This window comes from Barbus barbus (genome assembly GCF_936440315.1).
Source record: "Barbus barbus genome assembly, chromosome: 19".
NCBI lineage: Eukaryota > Metazoa > Chordata > Actinopteri > Cypriniformes > Cyprinidae > Barbus > Barbus barbus.
In genome coordinates this window covers 29,034,687-29,049,848 of record NC_136747.1, presented here as the reverse complement: position 1 = coordinate 29,049,848, position 15,162 = coordinate 29,034,687, and the positions used below count along the sequence as shown (strand labels likewise).

Sequence of the window (15,162 nt, the reverse complement as noted above, 5' to 3'; positions counted from 1 at the left end):
GTCCTAACTGATCAGCTAAGAATTATTGTTTCTACTGAATCCATTAATGGTTGTTTATAAAAAATAATAAAATAAAATAAAATTGTATTCATAACGTAAATGGCAAACATGCAAAAAAGACAGTGTGCATGTACATATGTATATATATTTCTTTCAGTTTTCTATTTAAATATATGTTTAAATAATGTTCATATGTTGGTTTTGTTTGTTTAATAGTGCATTTGTATTATTCTTTGTAAATCTGCTTTGAAACATGTTGTTAATACAACTACAATAAACATTTTAGTTGTTGTTTTATATTTTTGTATGAATTATATATTTATAATTATTTAAAATATAAATAGTATATTTACTATTTATATAATATTTATATTTATACTCTGTAGAAATCTAGACACACACATCAGTCATATGCAAGCTAACAGGCCACACACAGCTCAGTCTGCTTTGATAGAATAACCAGCAGAGGCCAATAAAGACTGATCATCCTCCTCCTTCAGACTCCAGACATTTCCTCTGAGAAACAAAGCTCTCATCTGTGAGAATTATACTTTCGGACATGTTCGAACCAACCAAGTCACGTGATTTCAGAGGATATGCAGTAGCTCCTCTCTTCAGAACAAACATCCAGGGGCGGGGAACTAACTTTTGGAGGAGTGTTGGTGAGTCAAAAGACCGCACACTGTCGAATGAGAGAAGAGAACAGGCTGTTTATGAGACTCGTAGTTTAAGAGAGAGAACACGCTGAAGTTTGAGTCGGAGTCTCCACCTCAGAACAAATAGTAAGTAGTTTCTGTACTTTTCTGCTCGCTTTTTCTGTCAGTAAATCAGCAGGTGTGTGTTTTGTACAGGGACGCATTTACCTCTTATCCTTATTAATATCTATAGCCACCCCAGCAAACAAAAATATTTCATAATCAGTGCAAACCGTTACAGTGTTTTCTATCGCAATAATCGCTCATGTTCAGTTTATAAAGATTGAATGTAACTTGAGCTGCGTGCTCTTCATTCATCTGATTTATAAAATCGCGTCGCTCAGATCGGCTCATTTTACACATTAAAATGAAGAATGACATGATTCATGGTATGGAATTGGTATAAATACGCAGTTTTAACACTGACGTTTATTGGCAATGTTCAACTATTAGTTTAACGTCACAAAACTGGCGTCTGTGCATGCTTCGTTGTTTCTCACCCTGTCCTTCGCTCAGTGCTGACAATAGTGATGGGTCGTTCTTGAACGATTGTTCATTTTATCAAATTCTCAATAAAAAACTGAACAGAGCAGATGCAGAGAAAGAGGTGCGTGCGCGCTGACCTCGAGCCGTTGCGGCAGTACCAGCGATCACAGAGACTCGCTAAGGTTTGTCAAAGAAGTCGCTAGATTTGTCGCTAGTCGCTTTTTGGGAAAAAAGTCGCTAGGGGGGTCTGAAAAGTCGCTAAATCTAGCGACAAAGAGAATTGGTTAGTTCGTCTATATCGAGTCTCGGGAACAACTCAAACCCGAGACTCGATCAAGAACTAATCAATTCTCTTTCCGGCTCACGCTGCATTGGTTAAGCGTACGGGGCTGTCACGTGATGAACGAACGACTCAAACCCGAACACTTGTCAGATAAGAGGTGGTGCGCTAATCATAGACTAAAGACCCAGGTAAACAATTAAGTAATATTTTCTGTTTCTTATAGCATAGTTTTGTATTGTTTGTAGTGTGATAAACGTTTGCATAAGTAGTAGATGTGTTTGGAAAGTAACAGATAACATTTGAATTATATTTTGCTAAAATGAACGAAATGACTCGAAAAAAGATTCGTTCATTTTGCTGAACGAGACTCAAAGGTCCGAGTTGGTAAAATGATCCGAACTTCCCATGCCTTCTCTGCACTGCACAGTGCACACTTCCTAACGGGAAGTCGCCTCGGAGCAAGCTGCGCGTGCGCGGGACTCGAGCTACACGTTTGGGCTGTACAAACCAACAGAAGATTTGATTGGTTATCAGTTCAGGCTCCTGGTGACTTTCAGAATTTATGCAGTGCTCCTTTAAATAATCCATAAAGCATTATAAAAACCTTATAATATATTATATCATCTTGTGAATATTCATAAGAACATTTTTAATGTATTAGTTTAGCATTATATTAATATTAGTATTCTAATATTTACTTATTAGCGATTATAGCTTTTAAGAGTATGATGATTTATAACACAGTGAACACGTTGCATCATTTTAAGTTTCAATGGATTATATTTCTCATAGTTATAATGTATTATAAGTCTCATATCTTGCCACCTTTCTTATACTTTACCTAAAGCTATAAATGACCACTTATAGGTATAGTAATAATAATAGTAATATTTTTTCTCTCAAACAGCCATAAGATCAGATCAGATCAGGTTGCTTTGAACTATTTTTATTGTAATATCAGTTTGATTATGTTGATGGTATTCTTTAGACAGCTGTTGATAAGTTACTCTGTAACCACATGTCAACTCTTAGTGTATTGACTAGAAGCATCTTAGCACCTACATGTCAGCTAACTCTCATGAGAGCATCAGTAGACTCAGGTTAAGTTTAGGGTATAATGCTGACGTTCTTGCAAAGTTGCTTATAGTCAGTTTGTCTGTTGGGAAACCATCAAAATAAAGTGTTAGTATATATTTATCAGACATACTACTATACTCCAATGACTGCTAGTTGCAGAGTAACTTATCAACAGCTGTCTAAAGAATACCATCAACATAACAGCTATCTATTTACAAACGTTTAAGACATTTACACTTTATAAAACATTGCATTTTTATCAGTTAAAATGATTAACTAGCTCACATCAATATTAATATTAGCCTCACAGGGAACACATTTAAATATCACTTCACACCTGACCACTTACAAGATGTACTGTAGTAAGATACTATACAGATCTTAAATAATGTCAAGATATATAGTCCATTATCTGTAAATCTACTGTAAAAGTAGATTTAATATGGTGTTCATTGTGTTATAAATAATCATAATCTTAAAAGTTATATGTACAAATGTGTAAGCATTATAATGTATTATAATTGTTGTTATAAGACGATATAACATATTATAAGGTTGTTTATAGTGCATTATGCATTGATTATAATGCCTTAAGAATACCCTTATAATGTATTATAAATATGGGCTTCATAGAAAGTGTTACCGTAATTTTTTTTTTTTTACATTTTGGACTGCAGTGATTTATAAAGTGTAAATGTCTTAAACGTTTGTAAATAGATACCTGTTTTTATACAGTCTATGATAGATGCACTGGAAAAAGTGAACAGTTGGATCAACTTAAAAAAAAAATACTTCAGTTGGTAACACCTATTTGTAATAAATTAAGTTGAGAAAAATGTATTTTTGTGGTAATCAAAAGCGACCCCCTGTGTTTTGTTTCGCAGGTAGTTCTGTATCTGGTCTGGGCTGAGAAAGACACATGAAGATCTCCAGTCTATCACCTGGTTATTGTAGCTGACCACTGGCTCTGAACCATGTAAGTTTTCACGTTTTTAAATATAAATACAATGTTTGTTTGTTTGTTTTTTTCTATCATATGTGTTTTTGGACAACTAAACCTGCTTGTGATGCCAAGGAAATGTATCACAGTCTTTAAACTTAATGTGCCCATTACAATTACGATGATAACAATAACTAAGATTTTTAAAAAAACATTTTTTTAATTGATTTTATACAACAGTTAAATAAAAAAAAAGTTAGTATCAAGAGACTTGCGTTTTAGACACCATATTGCCAGTTTTTGCACTATTTAGCCAACAAAAAACTTTCCAAACAGCTCCAGCACTGTTTTGTGTCTCTGAGCATCACGACAGTGTTTTGTTTCTGAATAAATCAACCTTTAAATGATTCGGTTCAGTGGCAATGACTCACTTGTTAACAGTGACTTACTGCCACCTGCTGGCGGTTTTAATTTCACATTTAAAGTATCTTTTCATTTTTAAAATAACTTCAAATATCAGTATTCAACATTTCATGTTTAAAATATCAAAACTTTATTTATGCATTTCTAACTGCAGGTTAAAGCACTCCATGTCCCTTTAAGCTGCATTAACGTGTAAATACATCTAAATGCCATAAACTTCAGCAAAGATGAGTTTTATTGATACTGATTTCATTTGTTTAGTAACAGCCTAAATGTCAGCTGTCCACGGCAGTCCTTAAGATATCAGCACAATAACATGCTCAGCAAAATATCGTCTAATTATCTTTATTGATAAAATCCCAGACAATATTGAGATTTTTTATTATTTTTTGGTCAATATCGCACACCGTTAGTACTGACACACAATGATTTGCAACGGTTGCTTTGTCACGTCCAGTGTAGACCACCTCAAGCTGTTGGTTTATTTCTGTTGTTTTTTTTTGGATAGTAGAAGTTACGAATTGCCGGTAACTTAAAAATTTAGCAGCCAAATTGGCTGGTGAGTGAAAAAAGTTAATTTCAATCCGTGCTTGTGTGTTAAATCTTTAAATAAAAATGAAAGTGAAGGTTTCGAGTTGGCAGTATTTCAGTTAGTGTCCATATTTTGTTCCTGCATTCATGTCTGTGATATATGTCTGTATCTGTCTCATAACTGCTCTTCTGTATTCACAACAGGTTCAGATGCTTGAATCTTCTGCTGCTGTTCTGCCTTGTCTATCTTAGCGGTCAGTATCATTTTCTTCATAAATCGTATCCATTTCTTGTAGTCAGTTTTTTTCTCAGTTGCACCTTTGACATTTGTTGATTTGTTTTACGTTTCCCAGCATATTACATCATGAAGTCACTGATTTATCTTTGCAGTTCATTTATTTGAATAAACATTGTTCAAATTCACTACAGCTCCAAAGACACATGTGCTACAGTATAATAATGCAATCAACAGTAAAATGTTATGATGTTCCACTGATTATACAATACAATACAATACATCTTTATTATCAACCATGGTTGAAATTTGTCTTTGACCACACCAGCGAAAACCAAATACACACATAAACACATAATCCTACTACAAAACACATAAGAAGAACATCATACTGAATCACACCTTTTGGTTAAGTAATCCGACCGCAGCAGGTACAAAAGATCTTTTATAGATATTTGTCTTTGCTCTAGGCCAGTGGTTCTCAAACCTGTCCTCGGGACCCCAACCACAGCATATTTTGTATGTCTCCCTCATTTAACACACCTGATTCAACTCATCAGCTCATTAGTAGAATTTGCAAGACTTGAACTGTGTGTGGCCTATGAGAGAGACAAACAAAATATATGTTGGCTGGGGGTCCCCAGGACAGGTTTGAGAACCACTGCTCTAGGCATTAAAAATCGTCTCCCAGAAGGCAATAAAACAGATTGATCACACAGAGGATGAGTTATAAATACACTCCGCTTTCCCAACACATCTTGAGGTGTAAACCTCACCCAGCTTACTCTGTGGTCTACCGATGATTTTACTATCTATGCTAGTGACTTTTGCCAGACTATTTTTCTGCTTACAATTAAGGTGCCCATACCATGAAGTTGAATTATAGGTCAGCACGCTCTCTACCAATGATTTGTAGGCAATCTTCAATATGTTTTGACTCACTCCAAACCTACCGATTTTCCATATTAGGAATAGACATCGCATGCATTTTTTCTAAATATAATTAGTGTTATCTACAAAGCTCAGTTTACTGTCAATGAATGTGCCAAGATATTTAATATTATCAACAATCTCAACTGGATGACTCTCTATCAATACAGGCACAACTGCAACATCTTGCCTAGTACGACTGATGACTAATTCCTTAGTTTTGTTTATATTTAATATCAGTGCATTATTATTACACCAGCCCAAGAGGTTCTCAACATATTTCATATATTCAACCGACTCATTTATATAATGTTTTTGGAGAAGTCCTACCAAAGCCATATCATCTGCATACTTAAAAAGTTAAAGTTAGAATTGTGAATAATAAAATCATTAATATACAGTGAGAATAATACAGGTGATATGACACTTCCTTGAGGGCCATTAACAGTGCATTCATCTGACAGCTGACCATTACCTCTGAGTACGGGACAAAAAAGTCCTTAATCGTCAAAACCAGGCACCTGTTGACACCCATAGATATGAACTGTTCTAACAAAATACCAACCCTCATTGTATTAAATGCTCATGTAAAATCTAAAAATACAATTCTAGCTTATGAATTTAAATTTTGTAAATGACAAGTTACAAAATTCATCATAGTTAACACAGCATCATCAGTACCCCTATTTCATCTATATGCAAACTGCAAGGGATCAACACTTGAAACAACAGATGACATTAGATATTTGGCAAGAATCCTTTCCATAGTTTTACATAACACAGAAGTTAAAGTTATAGGGCGAAAATCATTCACAGTATAAACTGAAGGCCCCTTTGGTTCTGGGACTATCACACTTTCTTTCCGTAAAGAGGGTACAGTTCCAGCTTGCAACAAAGCCTGAAATAGCCTTATCAATACACTTTGTAACAGCAGCTCTTTAACACTTTACCACTAATACCATCAGACCCCCAGCTTTACCAGGTTTTATCTTAGAAATAGAAGCGACCACATCTAACTCCGTCAAATTAATAGGTGAGCACTATGGGATGGTCTGACAAATACTATTGCAGTTAAGACTGCTAACCTCAGTATCAAGTCTGTTCAAATAATTATTCATATCATTAATAGGTATAGTAATTGGTGGATCACTATGCCTTTCATCATTCCTACCCATCATAATATTCAGACCATCCCACGCTTGCCGAACATTGCCTGTTGTAATATTTTCCTCAATCTTATTCTTATAATGTAATTTAGCTCCCCTCAATTTACCCCTTACAACTCTTTTACACTCTCTAAAAGTAATAAAACCACTATAAAAAGCTCTCTTTTTTATCATTCAAACACCTTTTCAAGTCTTTAGAAACCCATGTCTTATTATTAGGAAAAATTCTGAGTTTTGGTCCCAATCACGTTTTTCTCACAAAACTGTATATAAGCTGAAATTGTTTATTTAATTCATATCCTTCCCAGTATTAAAAAACAAGTGCCAATCCGTGTCATCAAAACAGTCTTGGAGCTGCTCCACAGAATTATTCGTCCATACCTGAATGTTCTTATTGACCACAGCTTGCTGCTTAAGTTCACTTCTATATTTAGGCAGCAGATGTATAACGTTATGGTCAGATTGTCCCACAGGCAGCCGACACAAGGTTTTATATGCGTCGCTAACATTTCCATTGCCTTCATTTATATGTATTTTTATTCTAGTTGACTAAATTAGCTATACTAGAATGTTTTCAATGAGCTTGATAAAAGAGAATAAACAGAATCAGAAGAGCTTTATTACCAAGTATGTTTATTTACAAGGAATCTGACTTGACAACAGGAGCTTCCAGTGCAGAAGAAAGTACAGACATAGTGCAGACATGCATAGAAATAACACAATAGGGATGGAATATAAGAAAAACAGAATTAAATAATGTACTATTTACAGAATAGAAGTATGGGGGAAAATGTAGTTGTTGAAATAAATGTACAGATATGTTATAAGTGTGCAGATATGTTATTTACAAAGTGTGCAGTTTACAAGTGTACAAATGTAGGATTCTGTGTATAAATATGTCAGTTGTGATGGACTAAATATAATTATGAAAGTTTAATTGTTCAGGCTGAATATAGCCTGCAGGAAATCTGTTCTTGTGTCAGGCTGTTCTGGTGCTCAGTGATCTGTAGCTGAAGAGAGAGTGAGCTGGGTGTGAGGGTCCAGAGTGACTTTCTCAGCCCTTTTCCTCACTCTGGAGATATAAAGATCTTGGAGGTTGGGTAGAGGGGCACTGACAATCCTCTCAGCAGTCCTGACTGTCTGCTGTAGTCTTCTGAGGCCTGTTTTGATAGCTGAGCCAAACCAGACAGTTATAGATGAACACAGGACAGACTCAATGATGGCAGAGTAGAACTGTTTCAGCAGCTCCTGTGGCAGGTTGAACTTCCTCAGCTGGCGAAGGAAGTACAATCTCTGCTGGGCCTTATTAGCAATGGAGTCTATGTGAGTGTCCCACTTCAAGTCCTGGGAGATGATGGTGCCCAGGAACCTGAATGTCTCAACTGCAGCCACAGAGCTGAACAGAAACACCACATTTATTGTTCAGTATTGATGCTTTGTATTGAATTAATATTTACTGTCTGTATTTGCAGAAAACACCGATATACCCGTGACAGGAATAAAGGGAGGAAACATCACCCTGACATGTGAAATTGAAGACCGTGAGATTGTTCACATTGATTTAATCAGCGAGTCAAAAGACATTGATGTTTGTCAGACAAAACGGTGTAGTGGAAGAGTATATAAAAAAGAAATCTGTGACGTTGTCATTAAGGAGCTGAGCTTCAGTGATGCTGGGAAATACATCCTGAGAGTCCATTACAATAATGATCAGACAAATGTGGCACAGCAGAAGGAGCGGATGTACAGACTTCATATTACTGGTAAATTCAAAACTGATCAAACCAAGTTTTTTTTTTTTTTTTGGTCCTCAGTCCTAAATATGTGATTATGACCTTGATTGATTGAAACAATTATAATAATGATTAATATCTTTGTTTCTCCTCAGATGAGATTTCTGTGAAAATAGGCAAATCGCTGAAGTTAGGTGTTCTGTTGTCCAATGCTGATAAAGTGGAGAGAAACTCCAGTGAAGGGTGGAGAGAGGTGTGGAAGAGAGGTCATGGAGTCTGGAGCGATCGACTGACCGACGCTGATGGGACTCTGACTATTAAACAGTTTACAGTCAATGATGCAGGAACATACAGAGCTCTGGACTCTGAAGCAGAAATCTTGATCACAGTGACAGTCACAGGTGAGAAGACACTTGGATATGTGGAAATTAATATTTATAAAACATTTGGACAGCTGAGCTTTATTCATCATGATTTAAACATCAACATAAACACTGATGCTTAACTGTGTGACTGACCTTTGATATTCTCTACAGAATCAGAGGACAAACTGGACAGCACAGATAAAGGCAAAACTAATGACACTAAACATAGTAAGTAAAACAGAACGCATTAAGAGCTTTACAAAAATTTAAGCAGTCAAAAAACATTTAAAAAATGGTGATATTTTCTCATCTTTCCCCTTTCATCTGTAGAGCACTTGATTATGACAGCTGTATTCTGTTTAGTGACTCTGGGTATGATTCTGATTCTGAATCTGATTCTTATGTGGGGAAACCAAAACATATAGGTGTGAAAGTAGAAGAAGGTATTGAGAAAACCTAATGATCTAAACTGAAAGATTTGTTTGTTCATGCAATGCTAATTGTCTTATTTTGCACATTGTAACGACTGTATCGAGAACACAGTGAATTGTTATAACACGTGTGTGTGTGTGTTACTGCTACACCGATGACACACAGCTCTATCTTTCTTTTCAACCACATGACCCAAAGGTAGCTGCACGGATCTCAGATTGGGAGTAATTGGGATAATCTTTTATGACCAGCTGACCTTCAAAGAGCACATTGCAAAAACTGCTCGATCCTGCAGGTTTGCACTACACAACATCAGAAAGATCAGGCCCTTTCTGACACAGCATGCTGCACAACTTCTTGTCCAGGCTCTTGTTGTTTCTAGACTGGACTACTGCAATGCTCTTCTAGCTGGACTGCCATCAAACACAATCAAACCTCTACAAATGATTCAGAATGCAGCGGCACGACTGATCTTCAACGAGCCCAAAAGAGCGCATGTTACACATCTCTTCATCTCCTTGCACTGGCTACCAGTGGCAGCTCGCATCAAGTTCAAGACACTGATGCTTGCTTAAAGAACGACCACAGGCTCAGCACCCTCCTACTTCCCCTCACTATTACGAATCTACATCCCCTCCAGAAGTCTGAGATCTGCTAGTGAGCGACGCCTTGTGGTACCATCACAGAGAGGCTCAAAATCACTCTCCAGAACATTCTCGTTCTCCATTCCTGGCTGGTGGAATAATCTTCCCACCCCTATCCGGAACGCCGGATCCCTGGCAACCTTCAAGCAACAACTGAAAACTCATCTCTTTCGGCAGTACTTGACTTCATCCTAGACTCAAAAAAAAAATAAAAAAAGCCTTAATCTTTCCCTCCTTCCCTTGCTAGCTTGTACTTATTTGAATAATGACTGAGACTTGGTGTTAAGACTTGGTTGTAAATCACTTTGGATAAAAGCATCTGCTAAATGACTAAATGTAAATGTAAATTGCTTGAGTTTGTAAACACGTACAAATGATAAAACTTGTACTCTATTATCTATAAAATTTTGCAATTAATCCTGATCACATGCATGCTGAACCATGGGCCTATCACGGATCACTATCACCTATCACTAAAATATCACGGTTGTATTGATGAGGCTCACACACTGAGTCCTGCTATCAGAATGAGTTTATTCTGTTCTATAACACAGTCCTGGACTTGGTTTACTGCCGCGTTATACTGTCACCTAGTGGCCAAGTGAGCATGGAACACACATCAATACAATCAGATTCCATATACAGTAGATGACAGCTTATTGATACAGTTCTTTATCCAATTTATATTAAATGTATGATGTGTGTCCGGATTTTGTGAAGATATTACAACTGGTGTGACGTCTTTGGGTCACATGACCAGGAAGTTATATAGTTTTGAATATTTGAAAAATTCACACAAAAAAATAATAATAAAGATTTCCAAAATCCAAGTGTTGTATGATGTGTGGCAGGTGTATGTGAAGATATAACTGGTATGACATCATTGGATCACAAAGGCAGAAAGTTATATAGGTTTGCATCTTTCAAAGATTAACGAAAAATACTAAATTAAATTTCCAAAATCCAAGTCATGTCTGATGTGTTAGAAGTGTCACTGACTATATTACAGATACCATAACAACACCTGTTTCTACCAGTTAAAATAAAATATTGGAATACAGTGTAATATCAATCTAACACTTCACAATGAACATCCCAGTCACAGCTTCAAATCATGTATTTATGTTTTTGTACTTAATTCACATCTTTACATTTCATTTGAATGTTTTCAAATCGTGCAATGCATATCTTTTTTTCTTTTCTTTTTAATCATTTTCATGCACTTTTGAGACAGTCCCTTAATTTGCTCTGCGAGTGTCCAGCATAAAAGCGTTACCGTACCTAAAGGAAAACACCTAATGTGTCCCAGCCCCTAATGCTCACGTGTGTGATGCTTTTGCTTTTGTTTCCTCGCGCGAAACTTGCAGCAGCTCACTAAGTTTTGATGCTTGAAAGACTCATACCGAACTTTTACTATGTAAGTTTTTTATTATTATATTTATTTCGATATAAATCCTGCCTGCGTGTTTTTGTGTTAAAGAGTGAACATGTTTATGTTTAACATATCTATTGTTGTGATTATGATTTATTATGGATTCATGACGGATTTTATTAATAGGGATATAGCCCAATTATTAGATGAATATAGTTAATTATTGGATTGGACTACATTGACAAGTGCACTGGCCCTTTGTGTTTCAGGGATCATTTATAATCTGAGTAGCCTATTACTGGAATGATTTAGAGTTTGATGTTTCTTATCAGACATTTAAATCTTTAAATACAATTGAAAGTGTAAATTTGGAGTAATTTATATTGTAGTCAGTTATGTGTTTTTTGTGTGTGATATACTGTATTTCTCACATTATATCCCTTTTTTGTTCTCATCAGGTTGAACCTTCTGCTGCTGTTTTTCTTTGTCAATTATAGTGGTCAGTATCATTTTATGAAATGTAAACAAAGAAACGCACTTCAATTAAAATGCATTTGTGTTGTGAGCATTTGCACCACCTGCTGTCAAACCGATGAAGATGTTTTCTTGATTTGCTGCTGCTTTTTCTATTTGCATGTGTTTTCTGAAGTTGCATGGCTTTGAGCTCTCTCGGCCACCGTATAATAGAGAGAAACACCACAGCTGTTACTTTTTATTAAATGAATCTGTATTTGCAGGATCCTCTCCTGTAGGAACCAGCACTGTATCTGTGACAGGAGAAAAGGGAGGAAACGTCACACTGCCATGTACATTTGAGGCCAGAGAGATTTCTTATATGAGTTTAAACAGTCGGTCAGAAAACATCCCTGTCTGTGAGACTGAAGACTGTAGTGGACGAGTATTTAAACAAGGAAACTGTGACGTCGTCTTCAAGGATCTGTGCTTCAGTGACGCTGGGACATATATGTTGAATATCTATTACAGTTATGATCAGGCAGAGCTGGAGCGACAGATCAGGACGTACCAACTTCATATTCATGGTAAACTCAAAACTGATCATCAGCATGTGCTTTCTGGTATCCTTTAGTAATTGCATTGCTGTTGCGTGTCGGACTACACTGACACATCACACCTAATATTCAGAGTAGTGGTTGTCAAGTCTTTTCAATGGCTGATTTCTAAATGATTCAAAATTATTTGGTCTCCCAATCTTTTTTTTTTATGGTCTCGATTGATTGACACCATCATAATAATGATTAATGTCTCTCTGTTTCTCCTCAGATGATATTTCTGTGAAAACAGGTGAGGAGCTGAAGTTGGATGTTCTGCTGTCAAACGCTGATAAAGTGCAGCATCAGAGCAGAAGAAACACAGAGTGGACGGAGGTCTGGAGCAGAACTGATGGAGTTCAGAGAGAACGAATCACCATCAGAGATAGAAACCTGATCATTAATGAGTTTACAGATGCAGGAACATACAGAGTTCTGGACCCTGATGAAGAAATCTTGATCACAGTGACAGTCACAGGTGAGAAAAACTCAGTAAATGTCTATATATATTTACACACACACACACACACACACACACACACACACACACACACACACACACACACACACACACACACACACACATATCTGATCTTTCAATATCCTCTACAGAATCAGGTACAGAATCAAAGGAAAAAATGTACAACACAGATTATGTAAAATCCAATGATGCAATATATAGTAAGTAAAACAGGAGGTATTCAGAGATTTACTAAATCTTTAAGCAGTGAGTATAAAAAAAACTATTTTGTTTTATAAAATTGTGTTCTCTTCCCTTCTTTCTCCTTCTAGAAGTAATATTTTGGATTGTGATTGTTGGACTGCATGTCCTGGCTCTGGTGATTTATATTGTGCCTTGTGTCAAGAAACACTTGTGTCAAGAAACACATTTTTGTGGAAGGTGGAAGAATATCCTTACCAATGGGCCCCAATGCAAGGGAATGTAAAGAGAGCCTAGAACATCTAGTGATATCGCTGCTTTTGTAATTTATTTTTATATTTAACAGATTTACAGAGGATTCTGTCAACAGATGTATGTAAATATATGTAATTTACAGTACAATAATTGCATTATTTAATTTCATGCGAGTTACCAGGATGGTGTTTAGTGTTTGTGTGAATGACACGGTGCACCTTCTGTATGTTAAACAGCATTACCAGCTCCGTTTATTACTAACCAGTTGGACTTTATTTCTGTCACATGTCTATGAATAACAGAGCTTTATATTTTACTTCAAATGTTTGTTTTGGTGATCAGTGTTTACTTTATAAAGTTATGCTCTTGACTCTTTAATGTTAGTGTTAGTGTTTGTGACGCACAATTGTTATGATAAGAAATCCAATAAATATTGTAATTAAGTAGTTTTGTTTAACTGTTGATGGTAATATCATCATCTAATGACCCGATTCACTGATCTCAATTAGTGTCAATGGGTGATTTGTGATTAATTTCATATTGTTTGTGGTAGTAATATTACTCTACAAGATAAGTTATGAAGGAATTTAAAAACATTTTATGCACAAAACCTTTAGAGCTACAGCAGCATTTAGACACAGACATCAAGAATCAGCACAAGAACCTCAACACAGGAGACAAAACACAATCAGAAGTGTCAACAAAAGTAGTTTATTTGACCAAATAAAGGAAAAAGTAACAATATTAATGGCAACAACAATAATATGAATAATTATTACAATAAAGAAACGGGATAAACAAAAAAAAACTAGTGAAATATTTACTTGAAAATAGTCCAAACAAAAACAAGGACACAAGTGACGCTAAAGAAGAAAAAAAAGAAAGAAATAAATCCAATCTCACTCAGTTTCAACCTGTAACCTAACTAAAGAGAAACAAAACAATGAAAGCAAGTCTTCTGCGTTTACACGCCCTTACTTTCCTACCCTGTACTAACCAAACAAAAGGATACATGAACAGGCTCACTTCTAACCTGATGCGTCACTAGGTGTGTGTAGCGGGTACGTCACGTGACATATTACCTGTCTAAAGCTCCTGTGGCAAGCAAAGGTTGTCAGCAGCCTGAAGAAAAAGTCATCACAAACGTTAACAACATGACACCATAAGAACCCTCGGTGACGCAGGTGTCACAAACAATGGTGATTATCTGGAGAGGCCTTTTTAAAGCATTATCCCACACTTTCAACCCTAAGTGACATGCAATAAACACCCAGGTTCAATCATGTGACAATGTGTTCATTTTCTGTTGCCATGGCTACATTTCCAGTATGGTGTTCTGTCTGTCTGTTAGCACATGTTGCAGTGTCAGCAACGCTTGTTTTTGTTGCTAAAAGTATGTTTCAAACCATGCAACAATTCTAATATTTTAATAACATATCCTAGATTACTCTTAACCTGATTTTAATACATTTCTTGAACAAATCGATATAAAACAAAGATATTGTGGTGACATATATGTCAGATCGGGCTATTAACCTTATAAAAGTAGGTGGAATTTATTTGTCACATTAAAGGGATAGTTCACCCAAAAATGAAAATGTGATGTTTATCTGCTTACCCCCAGGGCATCCAAGATGTAGGTGACTTTGATTCTTCAGTAGAACACAAACGAAGATTTTTAACTCGCTGTCTGTCAGTCATATAATGGCAGTCAATGGGACTCACGGCTTTGAGAGAGAAAAAAACACACACACAAATTAAACCCAGCAGCTCGTGACGATACACTGAGGTCTAAAGACACAAAATGATCAGTCTGTGCAAGAAACTGAACAGTATTTATATCTTGTTTTACCTCTGATCCACCGCACGGATATCTAAGTAACTA

General features: G+C 36.1%; 1 protein-coding gene across 4 annotated transcripts; it reads left to right on the top strand.

Moving 5' to 3' along the window:
• Positions 1-547: 547 nt before the first annotated feature.
• LOC306884971 (uncharacterized protein) lies at positions 548-13,722 on the top strand. Of its 4 annotated transcripts, XM_079441250.1 has the most exons (11): positions 644-782; positions 3,426-3,517; positions 4,640-4,689; positions 8,239-8,529; positions 8,655-8,900; positions 9,036-9,092; positions 11,771-11,811; positions 12,050-12,352; positions 12,594-12,839; positions 12,974-13,042; positions 13,154-13,722. In XM_079441250.1, coding segments are annotated over exons 2-7 (651 nt in total). In that variant the 5' UTR covers positions 644-782; positions 3,426-3,515; the 3' UTR covers positions 11,776-11,811; positions 12,050-12,352; positions 12,594-12,839; positions 12,974-13,042; positions 13,154-13,722. The 4 variants fall into 4 exon arrangements, with proteins under 4 accessions (XP_079297375.1, XP_079297376.1, XP_079297373.1 ...); XM_079441249.1 differs by lacking the exons at positions 11,771-11,811; positions 12,050-12,352; positions 12,594-12,839; positions 12,974-13,042; positions 13,154-13,722 and adding exons at positions 9,195-9,307; positions 9,495-10,768 and having other exon boundaries at positions 548-782; XM_079441247.1 differs by lacking the exons at positions 11,771-11,811; positions 12,050-12,352; positions 12,594-12,839; positions 12,974-13,042; positions 13,154-13,722 and adding an exon at positions 9,499-10,768 and having other exon boundaries at positions 9,036-9,096.
• The last annotated feature ends 1,440 nt before the right edge of the window (positions 13,723-15,162 follow it).

Coding starts and splice junctions, on each gene's coding strand:
- LOC306884971 (XM_079441247.1), top strand. Junction 8,530..8,654: donor GTACAGACTTCATATTACTG/GTAAATTCAAAA, acceptor GTTTCTCCTCAG/ATGAGATTTCTGTGAAAATA. Junction 8,901..9,035: donor GATCACAGTGACAGTCACAG/GTGAGAAGACAC, acceptor TATTCTCTACAG/AATCAGAGGACAAACTGGAC.